This window comes from Typopeltis vanoorti, chromosome 10, assembly GCF_054136105.1.
Source record: "Typopeltis vanoorti isolate ZY-2024b chromosome 10, IOZ_Tvanoo_1.0, whole genome shotgun sequence".
NCBI lineage: Eukaryota > Metazoa > Arthropoda > Arachnida > Uropygi > Thelyphonidae > Typopeltis > Typopeltis vanoorti.
Window position 1 is genome coordinate 62854273 of NC_143558.1, and position 20712 is coordinate 62874984.

The window sequence follows — 20712 nt, forward strand, 5'->3', positions numbered from 1 at the left end:
CGTATCTCACTATGACGTGCATATGCTTGAGCACGTAGCAATATGGCACTGTGGTAAACACAGTGCTGCTAGCATCCTTCGCCCTCCTAAGTGCTACAAGATGGATTTTTATTATTTTTTTTATAAAATAACAGAATTGTATAGGATTGTTGATGATAAAATTAAATATTACAAGCAAATATAAATAAATTAATAAATATATTTATATATCGAGAAAAATTGGGGGTGTTGCAGTTCCGCAGTGCCTATGCATGACATGAGCCACCCCTGCTTAAGACAGATCCTTAGGGAACACCCTCTTCTTGGCAAATGGCTGGAATAAAATGCTTCCCAATCAGACTGGTAAGATTTGACTAGACAGAAACAGGAAGGTTTTCCCGAGACCAAGATTATGTGGTCTTTTAATATGCCATATCTCTAGTCCATGTCATAAGCTTTTTCTATGTCAAAAAACACTGAAACCAAATGTTCTTGTTTCAGGAATGTGTCTCTAATGCAATCTTAAAATGGACCAAAAGGTCCAACATTGATGATGCCTATGAAAACCACACTGCATGTTGGAGAGAAGATTGTGGCTTTCTAGTATCCAGAGAAGACTGGCATTAACCATTTTCTCCAATATCTAACAAAGGCAGCTAGTAAGAGTGATAAGTAATTGTTTGCTTGTGGTGGAGCTTTAAATGGTTACAAACTTTTGTAACCATTTATACAGTTTATACAGTATTTCAGTAGATGGAATTTTTCATTTCATGGAGAGTGGGGAAAGGATGCAAGAGCATCCATGTTAGTTGAGACTGAATGCTATCAAGAAGGGGGTTACGGCAAGATTTTTCTCTCATAGAGTAGTGGGTGATTGGAACGGATTGTCGTTGGATGTTGTGTGTGCAAGTAGCACGAATGAATTCAAGAACAGGTATGACAGCTGGTGTGAATAGTATGGCCTCCCTCTCTTAATAATAATATTATTTAAGGTATTAGCAGTCACTAGTCCAAAGGGAAGCAATATGATTTTTACATGTGCATTCCAGGAATTTAATTGTCGCAGCTTGTATTGCCAGAACGTTCTCGATAAATGGAAAACTAAACACTGCCTGTCGAGATGCAGATATTAAAGGGGAGAAAGTGTGTCGTTTCTGAAGCAAAGACAAATATGACACTGAGGAGTTGACTTTCCAGATGCTTTATAAAATAGTCTGCCAATGCTGATTAGATAAAATTATCCATGGTAGTTCTCTTAATTTGTTTGCAAAACATATTCTGTTCAACTTATAATATTCAACACTAAATACCAAAATAATTTTCTTTGGCAGGCTATATCAAGTGGAGTGTGTGAGCAAATATCAGAATGGGAAACTGGAAGGTTCTACTAAAGGAAGAAATGGAGGAATTTTTTGAGGCATTACAGAAGGCAGCTGATACAAAGAAAAAGGGGAAAAAAAGTTAGTCCTTGTTGGAGATCTAAACATCAGAGTAGGAAATTATTAAAATCTGGAGAAAGAGCAGAGCTAATAATAATGGCACCTGCTGGATTTCTGTTTAAGACATGGACTAGTTATCACTAACACCATGATCCAACATACAAGAAATAAGAAAAGTCTCATCGACTATGTTATTGTTGATAGTGATATCCTCATGCTGGTTCATGGCAGAGAGAGCATACAGAGGACTTGAAACTGGAAGTAATCACTATTTAGTTTGGAATAGGAAAAAATTAAAGATCATAATGAAAAGAAAATCATGTAAGAAACTTTTAAAAAGAAACAAAGTTGGGCAGCTTTCTATGTACTGAGACTCAAATAGATAAATATTATCCAAGAAAAAAATTTAAAAATTTGAAAACAAGAACCAAACCTTAGATATTCAGTGGCAAATCCTGAAGAAAACATGACTGATTTAACCAGACAGGTATATGGTGAGGTTGTCAGCAAGAGTAGAAAAATCAGAATTTTATGTTGGACTAAGGAAGTTAAAGAAACAACCAAGGAAAAGAAGAAAGCATATCAAATATTCAGCTTGTGCTCTGAAACAATACAGAAAAATGTAGAAAGTGAAGCTGCATATAACTCACTAAACAGAAGTCATAGGAAGACTTTTGTTTAGCTAGTTATTAGACTTTTGTTAAATATCAGGAAGATGGTAAAAAAATTCTAAAAGCTATAGAAAGAGCTTAAAAATGGAGGAAAGAGTATCATAAAAAGAATCATACATAATAAAGGTGACATGAAAACTGAAAATAAAGATATTCTCAATGTTTGGAGTAATTACTCTGAAAAACTGCTAAATGAAACAAGCAGTGACAGCACAGTGGTAGAAAACACTAAACAGGAATGCATGTCAATACTTCAAGTAGACAAGAACCAGAAATTCATCATAAGATATTATTACCAGAATCACGTTTAAATTTAAATGTCTTTATTTGTAAAATTTTGGACTAAGTTTCATATCCATTATAATAAACTTAGTTTAATCCTTTATCCAAATGTAAGCAAACAAAGTTTGCACCTGAAGTATCTTCAGGACTGAGGGCAACTTGTAAAAGTGGACCAAGCTCTCATCGCTACTTTTCTTAGTATCTCCCATAATGCGAAGCACATCTTCTTGCGGACATGTATAATGCTATGCAGTAAGGGAAGGGCCACTACCCAGACCGGTTTCAACCTTCATTGAATGTTCAAGTACAGGTCAAACTCCAAAAACTCAGCACTGTCCCCTCAGTAACAGGCTCACCTTGCCACTGAGAAGAACTCTCAGTGTTGGCTCTATCCCATGGCAGGCTCACCCCATCATCGAGCAGAGCTGCTCGTTTACTCATATGTCATCTGAGGGATAACAGGAACAGACGTGCCTCAGTTAACTTGGGCTACAGCATTGCCATTCATTACTCCATACACACACCCAGGATCTGGGTAACAGAAACAGCTGAGCCTCAGTTAAAACTTCATTGCCATTCATCATCCAAGCTTCCAACCGGTTTCGACCTTTATTGAGGTCTCGTCAGTGGGAGCCAGACCCAGAGGTGAGGTCTCGTCAGTGAGAGCCAGATCCAGTGACACTAAGGTGGAAGCAATGGAGAGGTCATATTTACCTATATGAGTTGCCAAAAAGTGTCTCACCTTATTATTAAATTACTCTGGATTTAGAGAAAAATGTTGGAAGTTTTTTTTTACCAGTCTGGATAGTGGCCCTTCCATTAATACATAGCATTATACATGTCCGCAAGGAGATGTGCTTTGCATTATGGGAGATACTAGGACAAGTAGTGATGAGAGCTTGGTCCACCTTTACCACGAGTTGCCTCAGTCCTGAAGATACTTGAAGAGCAAACTTTGTTTGCTTATACTTGGATAAAGGATTAAACAAAATTTATTATAGTCTAACCAAGTGGGAAAAAACTTCCAACATCTTTTTCTTAATCCAGAGTAATGTAATAATAAGGTGAGACACCTTTTGGCAACTCGTATAGGTAAATATGACCGCTCCATTGCTTTCACCTTTGTATCACCACTGCTGGGTCTGGCTCCCACTGATGAGACCTCAATAAAGATCGAAACTGGTCTGGGTAGTGGCCCTTCCCTTAATGCATAGCATTATACATGTGCTTTGCATTATGGGAGATACAAAGGCAAGTAGTAATGAGAGCTTGGTCCACCTTTACCACGAGTTGCCACAGTCCTGAGGATACTTCAGGCGCAAACTTTGTTTGCTTACACTTGGATAAAGGATTAAACTAAATTTATTATAGTCTAACCAAGTGAAAAAAATACTTCCAACATTTCATAGGCATTGTCAAAATGATTATAGGAAAAACATAAAAAAGAAACCAACAATTCAATTGAAAGCATGTGATATTATGTGCCCTATCAGCTGCAGGACAATAGTTTCATCTGCAGTAATGGATATTTAAAAATAATTTCTTAATTAAATTGCAATTAAATAATTCTAAAATATAGTTAAATTATTTTTAAATATAAACAAAAAATAATAATCACAATTTAAGGAACACATGAATGATGAGTATTGGTCAGTTTAACTTCCCAAAATTGAGAGTTTTAAGCAATCATTTCTGTTCAAGTTTGTGAATGTGTGCTTCACAGCTTTCCTTGTATATTTTTCCAGAAGGAAATGGCTTTTGTGTAACTTTGGTTTTGTTCCACTGAATATTATTCTGAATATCTATTATAGCAGATGGAGCTATTCTCCTGCAGCTGATAATGTACATAACATCACATAACTTCAATTGAATAGCTGTTCTCTTTTATGTGTTTTCCTTTAACTATATTGACAATTGCTACAAAACATAACTGAAAATTTTACAAATAATAATCATCATCATCATCAATTTCCTGCCATGTACCCTCAAGGGGTGTACAGGATATGATAGTACTACATGAAACAAAATTACATCATTACTAACTTCCTATCTACAATTTTCCTCCAAATCAGTCTGTTACTTGTCAAGACTCCAACATTATTAGATCTCATATTTCTATCGTCTAAGGCACTTTGTACCGTATCAATCCACCTATATCTTGGTCTTCCTCTGGGTCGTTTTGCTGCCAACCTGGCAGAGAACACTTGTTTTGCTAATCTTTCTTTGCCCATTCTGTTTAATTGACCATACCACCTGAGATTAGCTCTGCTAACGCATTCCTGGATGCTGACAATGTCAAGTTCTTTCCTAATATCCTTGTTTTTAATATGATACTGCCATTGATGCCATCTGTTCACATCTATAATCTTTCTCAGGACTCTCATATCTGCAGTCTCTAGTCAAGTGTTTTACTTCTGACCCAGTTCTCAGATCCATAAGTTAAAACTGGTTTGAACACTGTCTTGTATACAGCTAATTTAGTGTTCTGACTAATTTCTCTCTTATTCCATATGAATTTATTCATTTGACTTCCCATCATACCAGCTTTGCTGATTCTGTTGTCTATTTCTATATTTAATTTACCATCTTCACTAAAAATCGCACCTAAGTAGCTGAAATGTTTTACTTGTTCCACAGGTTCTCCATTCACAACACAGCTGACATTTTCAATGATTCTGCCTATTTTCATTGTCTTTGTCTTTTTATTGCTGACCTTCATATCATATCTATTACAACAGCTATTCAATTTAGTCAGAGAATCTTGCAGACTTGTAGCGGATTTATTTAGAAGTATAACATCATCCGCATAAAGCAAAGAGCTGACATTAACATGTCCAATTTTGATAGTTTAATACCACTTTCCTTCATAATGTGATCCATATAGATAATGAATAGCAGAGGGGGATAATGTACATCCTTGTCTCACACCAGATTTAACATTAAACCATCTTCCTGTACTGCCTTCAATTCTAACTGCTGACTTACAACTCAAATAAAGTATTGCTTGATATAATGCCCCATTGACACCATATAACTGTAGCATATTGAATAGCTTCTCTCTTGGCACCTTGTTATATGCCTTTTCCAGATCGACAAAACTTAAACATAGATCTTTGTTATATTCCCATGCTTTCTCGACTATTTGTAGTAAAGTGAAGATCCGATCCTGACAGCCTCTATTTAGCCTGAATCCAGCTTGTTCTTCACCAAGCTTTTCTTCCACAATTCTTCTCAACCGTTTCTCAAGTATACTTGCATAGATCTTGCCAGGAACACTCAGTAGGGAAATACCTCTGTAATTCTCACATTCAGTTTTATTTCCCTTTTTATATATGGGTATTATTAGAGCTCTACTCCAATCATTGGGAATTCGTCCCTCTGTCCAGGCTTTCTGAACTAAGCAGTGCAGCCACTGTAAGACTTTTATACCACCATACTTCAGCATTTCTGGTCAGATATCATCTACTCCTGCTGCCTTTCCACATTTCAAGCCTTTGATGGCTTTTTCTACTTCAAGTAAATTTTACAAATAAAGACATTTAAATTTAAACATAAGTGATTCTGGTAAATATTTTACGATGAAACCTGAAATGTAGAAAAGTAGCTGGAGTAGATAATATTTGACCTGACATTCTCAAATATGGAGGTATAAAAGTTTTACAGTGATCACACTGTATAATTCAGAAGGCCTGGTAAGAGGGTCAAATTCCAGATGATTGGAGTAGATCTCTCTCATAGTGCCCACATATAAAAAGTTAAATAAAGCCAAATGTAAGAATTACAGAAAAATTTCTTTACTGTGTATTCCTGGTAAGATTAATGCAAGTATACTTGAAAAAAAAGTTAAGAGAAACTGTGGAAGGAAAGCCTGAAGAAGAACAAGCTGAGTTCAGGCCAAATAGAGGTGGTCAGGATTGGATTTTCACTTTAAGACCAGTAGATGAGAAATCAGGAATATAACACAGATCTGCATTAAGTTCTGTAGATCTTGCAAAGGTATATGGCAAGGTGTCAAGAAGAAAAAAAACTGTACAAAACACTGCAGTTACATGGTGTAAATGGGATACTATATCAAGAAATACATACTCTATATTTGAGTTGTAAGTTAGAATTGAAGGAGGTAGAGGAAGATGGCTTGATATTCAATTAGGTGTGAGACAAGGGTGCAACTTATCTTCACAGTTATTCATCATCTATATGAACCACGTTATGAAGGAAAGAGCCATTAAACCTCATATCAAAATTGGAGATGTTAATCTTAGCTCTTTATTTAATGCGGATGATGTTATATTGCTAAATAAATTCACTACAATTCTGCAGGATTTCCTGACCAAACTGAATAACTGCTGCAATAAATCTGGTATGAATATCAGCAAATAAAAGAATTATACAATGAAATATGCAGACCCACTGAAAGCTTCAATTGCATCCTAAATGGAGAACCTATAGAACAAATAAAAACATTTCAGTTACTTAGACGCAACTTTCAGTGAAGGTGACAAATTAAATTTGGAAATAGATAACATAATTAGCAAAGCTGGAGTGACAGGAAATCAGCTGAATATATTTATATGGATAAATTAAAGATACCAAGAAATTATATCCTTTATCCAAGTGTAAGCAAATAAAGTTTGTGCCTGAAGTATTTTCAGGACTGCAGCAACTCGTGTATAGAAGCTAATGTTAAATTGTGAATGAACATATTTTATGTTTTAATACTTCATTTCACATTTAACATAATCCACCATGTCATAAGCAAGACTTGTAAATATTATTTGTTGTTAGTCTCTTGCTTGTAATATATTATTCATAATAAATGCTTTGAGTTTTGTTTGTTATTAATTAATTATTTAATCTTAGAATATGTAATAATAATGAAAAGACCCTATATAAATATGTCATTAAATATATATTTTATATTTAAATATAAATTTATATTTAAATATATAATATATTTAAATATTTAAATATATTATATGAATTGTGATATATGCTTTTATTTCTGTATATAAGAGTGATTCTATGTAATTCTGCTGATTGGATTTGATGGCTGCTAAAGGAAAAACAGAGTTTATTTTAGTTAGCTTGTGCGAAGAACAAGCTACTGTGTATAAACAGAGAGGCCAGTGGATATAAGCAGAACTGGTTAGAACCAGATTTTGGCAGGAAGAAGGAAGGTAGTTGATTGGAAAACGAAAGTAAGTGAAAATAGAGACAAGAGAGAGAGACCGGTTGTGTGTAACAGAAGGGGGAGTTGATATATGCCCTAAATTGACTACGAAAGGACCGGGAATTAATAGGCATCGTGAATTACTTCTATGGGAGTTCTAATACTACAATATTTTCCAAGTGGTTTGTGGAAGAATAGTGCAGAACCGAAGTTAATACATAGAAGAAAATAAGGAATTAGTAGATAACTGAAACCTAGTGCATCAAGACTTGTATAATTCTGTGTCTATAATTCAGTTATTATAGTGGAAGATTTCTTTAGAATTGTGTAGCCATAAAGTAAAAATCTACAAGAATTTCAAATGTGCCTTTGCAAATTCGATGTGTAGAAGCAGTAACCCGGTAAGAGTTGTCCTTTCTGTAACCTGTGAAGCTATAACTGTTAACTCTGTCGGATATATTTTAACCTTAGCTGTGGTGTTATGTCGATTAATGGTCGAATGTTAGATGTACTGAAGTATTGTCCCCTCGAAATAATAAGTGTCATGTTGTTCTATTAAATGTTAGCTGACTGAGAAAGAATAAAGTGTAGCCTGTCATAAGATTAATTATTGTAACATCTGGAAGGTCGAACTTTTAAGAACTATTTTCAACTTGATTGACTGAACATAAAGAACTGATAAATGAATGTTTGATAATTTATGGATTTTAATTATTCTGAATACTTTAAACTGAGCTAATATAATTATGATATGATTCATCCAATTAATTAGAGTGAAATATGTCAGAGAAATACTAATGCTTTGTGAATTAAGAATTGTTAACATTAGTCATGATCCTCAAACCTAATTGAGAAGTTGTTAAAGTATGAATGTGAATTCTTATAATATTTTAATTGGATAACCTCTTGCAGATAGTCATGCTTAAATGTATATATTGTACTTTCCCACATTAAATGTTTTCTTTTGTTGAATTAAACTTGGTGTTTGCCTGCTTTTCTTTCATTGCACCGCTCATAAAATTGATCGGACCTTTGCTGAAGCCTTAGATACTAGTAATAACCTCGGCCTGAAGATAAAGTGATAATATAAGTTTAGTTGATGACTGATTCCTCTAAATTATTTAGACTAATCTGAATATAGGGTGGCACAGTATAATATAAATTTCTTTATATTCAGATGAGCATCAACCAACAACTAACCAAGTATAATGGAAATTAAAGAGGTAAAGATAAAAATAAATAATCAACATAAATGGAACAGTTAGCTAGGTAGAACAAGATCCAACACTAATGACTTCACATCACTTGGTTTAGTATCCCAAATGCAAAGCACATATCCTTGCAGACATATATAATGCTATGCATTATGGGAAGAGTCACTACCCAGATGAGACCTCAATAAAGGTCGTAACTGGTCTGGGCAGTGACCCTTCCCATAATGCATAGGAAGGGTCACTGCCCATGTCTGCAAGAATGTGTTTTGAATTATGGGATACTAAAGCAAGTGATGTGAAGTCATTAGCTTCTATATACATCTAGCTCCCGCTGATGAGACCTCAATAAAGGTTGAAACCGGTCTGGGTAGTGACCCTTCCCATAATGCATAACATTATACATGTCTGCAAGGATATGTGCTTTGCATTATGGGATACTAAGGCAAGTGATGTGAAGTCATTACCTTTTATATACGAGTTGCCCCAGTCCTGAAAATACTTCAGGCACAAACTTTGTCTGCTTACACTTGGATAAAGGATTAAACCAAGTATATAATTTCTTGGTATCTTTAATTTATAGTATAATGAAGTGGAAAAACTTCTAACAACACATTTATATGGAATAAGAGAGAAATTAAGCAAAACACTAAACTAGCTGTATATAAGTAGGTATTCAAAACAATTTTAACATATGGATCTGAGCTGGGTTAGAAATAAAATGTTTGATCAAAGACTAAAGACCACAGATATGAGTTTTGAGAAAGATTAAGGGGTGAAGAGATGACAACAATGGCAGTATCCTATTAAAAACAATACTATTAGGAAAGAATTGGACACACTGTTAGCATTCAGTAACATGTTAACAGAACAAATATTTGGTGGTATAGTCACTTAAACAGAATGGGAAGGGAGAGGTTAGTAAAACAAGTTTTTCACCAGAATAGCAAGATAAAGATCTAGAAGATACAGTAGGGTGTGTCTTAGAATTCAGAAATATAAGATCTGATGATAGTGCAGTCTTGACAGATAGCAGATTAATGTGGCAGAAAATAAAAGATTGAAAACTGACGAATAATGATGTAACGTTTTATGCCATAATGTCATAATATCCTTTACATCTCCTGAAGGATGTACAAGATATTATGATTGTATGACAATATTCAATTTTCTTCTTACTGGAAAATCAGACTGCAAATGGGTGTTAGAAGGCTCACCATGTCCAGCAGCTTTTCTACTACCCCCCCCCCCCCCCTCTCTCTCTCTCCATAGGATAGGAGAGATGCCTGGCATTTATTGAGTATACACTGTTCTTGTTGATTTTGTTATTTCAGAAAGACAGGCCATTTTCAACAAATTTGTTGAAACATGTGAAACTCTATGATACCATCTGCATTTGAACTGTTTTGATTGCAATGCCATGTAAAAAGTTTTCAGAAGTAAATACTGTTTGCGGTTTGTTTTTTTTCATTTATTTTTATTTTAAATAAATGATTTTTGTAACCCTGTGTTGAATTACAAAAGCTAACCATTGTTTCCTTTGAACTCTGTGTTCTCCTGTTTACTCAGCTGTGACTGAGAAACATGAGCAGTAAACACAAGCTATGTGACTTGTCATTTAGGAATGTTATTAACTGATCTTTTATTCACTACCTGATAATGTGCTTGTAATAGAAAGAAATATATAGGAGCTAATAAATTCTATACTTTTGTTACACATGATAAAAAAAATTCTGTTTGACTAATCTTTGATCTTTCTTATTCTCTCTCTCTCCTTGATCTCTCATTTACTTTCACTTCTATCTCTTAAAAGAACAGTCCCTCCCTCACAGTAAATCCATTCAAATGCAATCCAATTCAATTCAGCAGTCGAATGCAGTCCAATTCAGCCTTTCAATTTCTTCAGCTTGTAACTCAGTTACATCCAAGTATAAATGTGATGCAATAAACTTATTCATAAAAACTGCATTTAATTTGTGCTTAGCTACTCTTATCCAATCAAATTAATTTTCTATATGAATAATATTAACTGCTTACCAGAAATCACATATACTCTAACCACAACATATGGTGAATAGTTTTCATACCTAAGACAATTCTTCAAATCATCTATAGTGCTTCATAATTTTCTTTATCATCTTCATGACAATTCTTTTCTTCCTTGGAAACTCCAATTCAATACTCACTGTTCTATAATTAAAAAAAAAAAGAAAGAAAAAAGAAGCATTTGTATTACATGAAATCAAAATATTCACTTGTATTTTGAACTTTTTTTTTTTTAATTTAAGTGAATATAATCATGATAAGTTTAGCATTCATTGCTTATACACAATGAATGCTAAAGAGAGCCATTTGCAGTGGGAGTAAAATAACTTGACGCATGTTACTCTTTAGCAGGATTACTCATAGCACTATATAATAGGATGTAAGAACAAAATAAGTTACTAATTATATCCAGTTGCTGGTATTTTGCTGGAATTTAAGCCATCATCCTTGAAACTTTTAACCTTTTATGTTATCGTGCATCCTAGATCTCAATGTGTCTTTTGGCTACTGCTCTATTTTTTTTAATTAAAGATAAAATAAAAATTTAATGAAGTGATCATATATATTGCCTACCTTTGTTGTACTTTTAAAAATAACAATCTTTGAAACCTGGAATGGAGATTGAAGGTAGTGATGAACGAGCATTATATTAGTGATAGATAGGTAAAATAGTAAAATGGAGCTACATTGAATTTTAAAATTTAAAAACTGAGATGTGAATAAAAGAGTTAAAAGTGTAAAAATAATAGGATACTGTTAAAAGAAGATGAGAATAAATCTGGTAATGAATGATGTGATATTATTAGTAAATACACTGTAAAACTCCATAGCATAAAAGCTTTGCTTATGGAGCAATCAACTATAAGTTCAAAGACAATATAAAAAATAGGAAATTACTGAGGCAAGACCTACCCTCCACAAAACCATACTAATCCCTGTAGAGTATCATATTCCTGTCGAATACCTCACATAGCTGAGAGATGGAGAAGAGGGGATAGAATGGGGAAAAGGAAATCATGTCACAGACATGTTGAAGATAATTTAGAAGTTAATAGTTTTCTGACTTCACTGGTGGTATGAACTTGGAATATGTTGTATTGTCTGATTGGTTAATATGGCTGCCAGTTCTCAGGTCATGGGACCTTAGCAATCAGTGCACAGTGTATGGCTATGAGCAAAAAAAGACTAGTGTAGATAAAGTGATTTATTGTTATTAAGAGAGACCTTCAGGCAGTGAGGGACTCATTGAGAGGGCCATATCACCCACACCAGCTGCTATACCATTTCAATCATTCGCAACTGTATCAGAGAAAAATCTAGCTCTCATCCCTTTCTTCAATGCATTCATTCTCAACTTTCACGGATGACCTTTCACCCTTTCCCACCATCCATAAAATTATTATTATTATTATTACATAACACCTCCAAGGAGTCCAAAGACTCGTCGAGGGAAGGGCCCCTACTCCACACCTGTCTGTCTGTACCCTCAATCCACCAACTACAGTGAACCACATCATCTACACAAATGCCATCTACTGCCCGCCACCATTAGTATTTTCACAGACAATCACAAATATCCATGCCCATGGCAGGATTCAAACCCACAGCCTTTTGGCTGGAGAGTGGATATGCTAACCACCACTCGGCCAACCAGGCTGGCACAATGATATCCTGTACAATCCTTTCAGAAGTTGGTATCTCAAATATATCATCCCTCTTCTCTTGTTTCTTTTTCTTCATAATCTGCATTCCACAATCCCCAAACCATCTTTAACATTCTCTTTTGAATTCTCTCCAATGTATGAAGATCATCAAAGAAACCAGGAGACAAAACCTGTACACAATAGTTCAAGTAAGGTCATATTTTTCCTCTATATGAGGTATTAATTTAGCTTCATTTGAATTATCTGACAATGTTCATTTGGTGATGATAGAAGAAAGCGATATGATGGATTGACTACAGAAATACGTCAAAACAAACTAGAAAACTCTTTTCAACTCTTTTAATGTGGCAGTCATATTGACAGTTAATATTCAAGGACAGATTGAATGTGTTCATGTGAATGAGGAGGTCAATTTTAAACTCAGTTGTATCAGCTTTCCTCCAAAGTATCCAGGTATGTTCAAATTCATACTCTTTATAACACATTTAAAATTTCACTTAATGATAATTTAACCAGCAAAAAAAAAAAAAAAAAAATACTACATCGCCTACGTTTGATATTTTAAGCATTTCTATTCAATTTTAAGCTTAGCTAGTCATACTTCTCTAATATTTTCAATATTATAACTGGGCATTATTTGATGAAAAACTAGAAAAAAAAAACTATTTTTCAAGGCATTTTAAGTAACAGAGAATTATACCTCACTCACTAGCATGCACATTCCTTCTTTTTTCTCTTTATATCAGAACAGTAATTGTTAGATTTGAGAACTATAATGACGGCATGGCAAATGTAAATTTATAAGCTAAAGTAGTATTCGATTATGTTAATCAGCCATGTGGGATAACTAGCTAGTTATATTTATTCTCCAACAACACGTAGTCACTAACATACAGATTTTATTTCACACATTTAACTGTCATTCTAAACAAATGGCATTTGTGGATGCCCAGTGAACAGATGATGTCTGTCGCTGTCTAAGCAAAACGACAATCTGCATTATATTTTAAGCTTTAAAACTTTCGATATTTAAATAATAAATATCGTAATAGTTTCATTTTCGGTGAGAGACTACCAAAGTACTGTTTTTTATTATATTTAAAAAATGGAGTGTTTAGCATAAAGTACATACGTTGTTGAAAGCATCAAAATTGACATGTACAGAATTCACATATGTTTAACAATAGGCAATCCAAACATAATAAGTCTTATATAAATTTATTATATATTTAGTTATACATAATATATTCGTTTATGATATTATTTCGACAACATGCATCATTTAAACCTTCCTTACTCGCTGTTCAGTAAACGAGACCGACGTGTGGAGGCAGCGCACTCTGTCAATAAGCGTAACTAGTTTTATCATTGTAATTTAAAGAGTTGGTAAGAGCATGGACCGATGTATGTTTGCAATGAAGGTTGTATTTCAGGTAAGATATAATCGTTGATTTTGCATATGCATTTTACTTTAATGTAAAACTGAGGAGAGGATTCTCTTGAAAAAATTTATAATAATAAATAATTTTTTCACTTAAGTAAATAATCCTTTTCTTAGTTTTCACTGAGGTCAGCAAATACAGTATTTGCATAACTTAATTTAAATGAAATCAAGCAAAGAATACTTATGAATATGGATTTCGATTTTATATTATGGCATATGCTTGGCTACTTTTGGAATGCTTATCTTAAATTTTCATTGGTGATATCTAACGGGGATTGTTTACAACTTACAGAATAGAAAGTAACATGTAAAAACACGAAGTTTTATACATTACAAATTCTGGTTACAGCTTTAGTTGTCTGAATTCTTCCCCCACCCTCATTTTTTGGTGGTAAAAAAACTTATGCCTTTGAAAATAACGGTATTTTCAAGAGCATAAGAGGGTTATTAAAGTAAATTATAAGAGACAAGAAATTATATTCTTGTTTCAATCCTTTACCCCAGCGTAAACAAACGAGGTTTGTGAGTGAGATACCTTCACAATTGGTCTCCTTGCATATGACTGTTGACTTCACATGAATTACTGTAGCATAGGGTTCTTTGGAACAGTCTCCCTCATTCCATTTTCATCAATGAATACAACTCCAACTCTTCAAGAAATACATTAATACAAGAAATCTGTTTTCTAATTACTTGGCCAAATACAGTATTGAACAAATTAATCCAAACACTCACATTTTAAAGAAAATTTTAAATTTCTCAGGAAAATAAGTACAAAAATTAAACTCCAACTTTACCTAATAATTGTATGTGCACCTCTGTTCCTATCAATGTAGAACACATTTTTATTATTTCTGCATCTCAAAAACCATACTTTTATAATGAATTGTATTAAATTATCCTTTGCATCACAATTTAATTTTCCAAGTCTCTTTTTTTTTTTTTTTTTGCTATGGCCTACACACTTTTTATTAGATTAATGTCAGGAGAGTTACCTAGCCACTGAAGCAATTGGATGTTGTGATTTTTGAGGAACTCTTTCACTTTTTTTTTTTGAAGTGTGGCATGGAGTGAGATCCTGTTGGAAGACGAGTTCTTTGTCTTTCTGGATCTGTGGGACCACTCTTTTCTCCACAATTTTTATGTATTGGTCACTTTTCATCATACTGTCAATAGGCACAGGTGATCCTTGACCATCATGTGCAAAACAACCCCAGAACATCTTTTTAGCTTGGTGTTTAGGAGCTTGTTGAAGGTGGGCAAGAGAATTCTTCTCAGCTGGTGATTTGCAAACATAGGGTACTCACTCTCCTAGACAAATTTCATCTGAGAATATGACTTCCTTCTGCTTGAATAGTCCAATGTTTGTACACTTTTGCCCATTGGAGCCTCTTTTTCTGCATAGCCTTCATCACCAGTTGTTTCCTTTTTGGTCTGTGGACAGTCTTCCCTGCTTCCAACAATCTTCAATGGACTGTCATGTCAGAAACATTAATCCCACTAGCTTCCAAGTTTCTATTTGTCTATAGCTGGCTTTCTTGGATTAATTTTGCTTTTTCTAACTAGTAAATGATCTTGAGTAAGTGTAGTTTTCCTTTTTTTGCCCACATTTTCTTTCTCTTTCAGAAGAAAAGGTACCTGTCTCCATAAACATCTTCAAAATCACATTAACATTACTACCCAAACCAACCTCACAATCATTGGAAATTTTTCTCTGAGTCATGGAGATGTATGCCGAGAAAGAGTACAACTCCCAACTCTTCTTGGACATGAATCCATTTTATAGCTACACAAAATGCATAAAACACTACAAATGTCAACTTGTTTACATGATTAAAAATGCACAACACTATTAATAAACATAGTAGAGACAATTAAAACACTCAGCACTCAACCAAAATAGTGAAAAACCAAGATTATTGTGAACTGAAGCCAAAAACTTAATGAAAATTAGGCTTGTTTGGATTAATTTGTTCACTATTCTAGGACAAATAGGAGCACTATATGATTTGATTGGGCTAGTGTTAATAAGGATGTTGGAATAAATCACCATGCATTTTTAGAGATTGCAAGAGTTGGATATTCCTTTCACCTGGAAGTTTAATGGGAATCTTGCAATGGAAAAGATGTGTAAGGAGTGGAAAAAGGTAAATTGTGTCATTTGCACAATAACGGCACTAGAACAGATGTTTCCAATTATAAACCTAGAGAATGAGAGAGATATTGGGCAGGAATAGAATACACATTCAGGTCGATCAACATAGGATATTCTGTAATAGCCTGCATGACTTTCTTTGTGAAGCTCTTGCTTTATTATTAGTATAATTACACGAGACCAATTACATGTGATGAGTCCTTGGACCCCCCATGGAGACCAAGGGCTCATCACAGGATGATGCTCTACACCACATGAACCACTGTCTAGCACCACACTAACTGCTTTAACTCAACACAAATACTCTCTTCACTATATCATCTACCAGTCACTACATGGTATTTTTAGTTTGTTAATTGTATTTATTCTCTGGCCAAGTTGCCTGTTTTTGTGGATGAAAAACCCTGCTACTTCTGTGAGATCATCTAACTGACATTTGTTTTAATCAAGAATTGAACCTCAGATCTTTTTTTCAATCTATGGGTGCATGACCCTTAATTCTTCTAGCTGCATTGTAGAAGCATTAATTTAATTAAAAAATTTTAATTTTGTTAATTTTCACAATTTTCTTGCATTTTATGTTGGATATTACATTACATGTTGGATAAGAGAGATTCATGTATAGTGATAGATTTTGAATTTATTGATATTCTTCTTGAGCTGTTGGAGATTCAAGTCCTTTGTAAATGCTTCATGAAGAAGACTGTTCTACAGAATTGAGGTGGAAGGAATGAAAGATGACTAGGAGTATGTTGTTCGACTGTAATGGGATGTTGAGCAGCTGTTGCTGAAGTTCCTGCAGATCTGGTAGAAATGGGAGGCATAATGGATGCTAGCCATAGAAATATCTGTAGAAGAAACATAAAGCAGAAACTTATCTTCTGTGGGAAAGTGACTGAGGAGAGTCTTTAAGAGATGTCATGAAAATATGAATCAACTGAACTGCCCTTTTCTCAACTGCATCAAGAATTTTTAGGGAGGCCTTAGGTGCACTACTCCACACATGAGAGCAGTATTCCAAAGTTGGTTGGATTTGGGATTTATACAGAATAAGTAGCTGTTCAGTAGAGAAGTGTCATCTTGAGCAGAAATGACATTGCAAGATATTTGCAATGTCATTCCAAAAGACATTGCATGTTTTTTGGAAGCTAATGATGCTACAGAAGTGATATAATAGTGCTAGGAAAGTTTGGAGTAAGAGGCAGTCTGAGAAGAGATTTGGTCTTGACTGTTGAGCTGAGCATTATCAGAAGCAAGGGGAGAAAATATGAGTTTTTTTTTTGTATGAAAACAAGCAAAAATGTGTTTTAGAAGCATTACAATTGACTAGGTTGCTTTTATTCCAATCAGATATACTGTGGAGATCAGAGTTTGGGGCACTTATTACAGATGATCTTGAAACTTGAGATGTTTAAGTACTGCAAGGTTTGTGATATGAGTGGGACAAGTAGAGTGTGCTATCGTCAATAAAACTATGAATGGGGTTGACAGCAGGTTGTTTACATAAATCAGGAAGAGTGTGGGTAAAATGATGGCCCTGAGGGACATTGGCATTGACAGGAAAGTCTGAAGAGAGGGTTACAGTATAGTTGACTAGGTTGCTTTTACCCTAATCAGAGATACTGTGGAGATAGAGTTTGGGGCACTTATTATAGATGATCTTGAAATTTGAAATGTTTCAGTACTTCAAGGTTTGTGATATGAGCAGGACAAGTAGAGTCCCGATCTGTGAGAAAACTGACAATCCAATTACATAAGAATGAAGGCAGTTCAGATGATGGTAACTTATTGAGAAACCCTTGATGCCAGACTCTCAAAAAACCTTGGAGATGTCAAGTGCAGTGCCACAGGTTTCTCTAGGAGATATCTTGTGGATCCAGATTGGCAAAATCCATACTGATGGTCACTAATTAGATAGCAGGTCTCAAGGTGTTGAAAAAGTTTATTGTTGATAACCTTTTCTATTACTTTAGACAAAATTGATGTGAGAGCAGTAGGTTTATAGCTTGATGGTAAACATTTATCTTCTTTTTTCTAGGGGAAGGGAAAGTGGTTGTATATAGGGCTTTCTTCCATGCTGTAGAGTAGATGCCAGCTGAGTACAGTTTAGTGAATAGATGATAAAGAACAGGTGTTAGTTCAGGAGCACATCTCTTGAGCATAATGGGTGGGATTCTATCAGGACTGACTTCCTTTGTAGTAGCCAAGTTATTCAAGATTCTTCTGATATCTTTCTGGTAAAATTTCACAACAGGAATGTATTCTAGACAAAGGGGGAAGAAATTGGCCATGGTCTTCTATGTAGGAGTTGGAAGAGAAGAATGAAGCCAAGATGTCAGCCTTGTTTTTAGGTGATATTATAATGCTACCATTAGGGTGAGAAAGAGGAGGGCGTCACAGATGGACAAAAATTGCACCCACTTGACAAGAGACTAGAAGGCATGACTGCCTTCTACATTTATCCTTCTACATTTGTCCTTTTAATGGTGGTTTTGCAAGTGTTTTTGGGCAACTGTGTAGACAGTGAAGGAAGCTGGTGTTTTGGTCTTGAGCCACTTGTGATAGGCTGTTTGGACATCTGTAACACACTTCTTGGAGAACCATAGTTTACATATAGGTTGGAAAATTTGAACCAGAGTGAGAACTGAAAGTTTCCTTATCAATATGGATTATTGAAATGAAATAATGGAAAGGAGGAGGAGTAAAAGTTATGTAGGTCCTCCCACTTGGCATTATTTTAATGACAGAGCACATGAGGTTGTGAATGACTAAAGGAAGGATTTTCCACCAGAGATGAAACTTGGATGAGATGTGATCTGAATAACCAAGAAGGGTAATCACCTGAAAAGAGTACGTGGAAGGAGAACTAGTTAAGAGATCCAGGTTTATTTTTTAGTTTATCTGCAGAGACACAATACTTAGGCTTAGTTTCATGTTTAATGTTGCAAAAGGTGAACAGAAAAAAAGAGAAGAAGGAACAAGCAGTAGGAGAAAATAGACCCTTGAATATGTCACCCATACGTATTAACACTCTCACCTTTTAGTATCTATGCTGAGGGCATCATGTGTATGTAGCATTGGATTGTCTTAAGACAGGAATTAGGATAGGTGACAGATGGGTCAACAATTCTGATCAGAGGTTCACAGTATTCCTTTGTAATGACAGGGAAGAACTAAGACGAATCCTTGACAGAGTTAATGAAATCAGCAAAAACTTAGGACTTTAAATCTTAACGATACATATATTATTGTTCTCGAAGGAAATATAGCCAAAAGACAGTGAAGCTCCTCAGAAATAAATGTACCTTAGTGGAGAAATAATTGAAGGCAGCAAATTCAAGAATTGTGAACTATCATTAATATGAAGAATTGCTTTTCAGAATACATCAAAAGAAGATTATGAATGGCTAAAACAAGTCAGAGACTTATCTAAAAGGATGGCTCTGTCTCCACAATAATAAAGATGAGGATTCTGGATGCAGCTGTTGATGTGGTGTTGCAGAAGACTGTTGAGGATCTCATATGCTGAAAGGCAAACAAATAGATGGGTGATAGAAAGGATTGGTCGAGCTTTACTGCTGCTTAAGGATATTGACAGAAGAATGCTGAAACACTCTGAACACATTGAAAGAATGGAAGGAGGACTTCTCAAAACAATAATAGAAAATAAAGTTCCTGGAAAAAGAGGAGGTATACCCTTAATGAGATGGATGATGTGCCTGTTGTGACTGGTTTTCAGAGAGTTAAAACCTCCAGAAAAGCATACAACAGGACCACCTGGTAAGGTGGTCCTGTTGTATGCATTTTGTTTTGTGATGTTGTGTGGCACATCACAGAAGAGCAGGTGGCCATACAGCATCCAGTGAGACTATGGATGGATGGAATAATGGTGCAGTACCATTAATCATTTTGTGGACCTCCTATTGACTTATTGGGACGCATTAAAAAATTTGGGGATTGGGTGAGTAATTTTTTTGTATAGTGAGTAGGGTTTTGCATAATTTGTCAAGCCCTTCCCATACAATGAAATTAAAATTACCAATTAAAAAAAAAATTTGTGAGAGCATTATTATGTTTTGTTTTACTTTAGGATGGTTTAGTACCATGAGTGGGCTAAAGTTAGATAATCTGGAAAACCTGCTCCAGAGACCAAACAGCTGTTTTAAGCCATTTCAGGCTTCTAATAAATAGGGTGATGTTCTCATGCTGGGTGATAAAATTTGTCTACCATCTATGTGTGTGTGAATATGTTATGGGTGCATGCTAGCTGCAGAGCCTGTGGTGGATAGAGAAAAAGAAGAGTGATACAAATGTGACATATAAGTTAGTGTGGAGTTTGTACCATATTAATGCAGAAAAGATTTCTGCATTAATATGGTATATTATGAAGTATTTTAATGGCTGATGGAAAATATTTAATGAGTAAGGCAAAAGGTTATCCCTAGGACATAAGGATGTGTAAGCAGAAGAGTGAGAATAAAATTTTTTGCGGGTAGTGGTTGAGTAGCATTGCTTGAAAATGTGACTTGGGGTGGGGGAGTAGTGAACAAGTTTAAGGCCGTTTGATGAGTGATTTAAAAGAATTCAACTAACAGTGGTATTATGGAGTTAAATTAAATCTTCTATAGTAAGTCTTTGACTCCATCGAATC

At 34.8% G+C, this 20712-nt stretch overlaps 2 protein-coding genes across 4 annotated transcripts in view; one reads left to right on the plus strand and one right to left on the minus strand.

The window, feature by feature from the left end:
- The window catches only part of LOC150102462 (GRIP and coiled-coil domain-containing protein 1-like), a 156025-nt gene extending 142244 nt beyond the window's left edge, over window positions 1-13781 (minus strand). For 2 of the 3 annotated variants that reach the window (XM_090398971.1, XM_090398973.1), the window contains exons 1-2: window positions 13595-13738; window positions 10840-10942 (exon numbers count right to left, since the gene is read on the minus strand). The gene's annotated coding sequence lies outside the window, so the exon portion shown is untranslated. Of the gene's footprint in view, window positions 1-10839; window positions 10943-13594; window positions 13739-13759 lie in introns of those variants that run through there. The other variant, XM_090398972.1, reaches the window with a different exon arrangement.
- Window positions 13782-13856: 75 nt separating this feature from the next.
- Window positions 13857-20712, plus strand: part of LOC150102463 (distal membrane-arm assembly complex protein 2) — a 102800-nt gene continuing 95944 nt past the window's right edge. Inside the window, exon 1 of the mRNA XM_090399593.1 lies at window positions 13857-13895. Coding sequence (XP_090255719.1) covers window positions 13857-13895 — 39 coding nt within the window. The remainder of the gene's footprint in view (window positions 13896-20712) is intronic.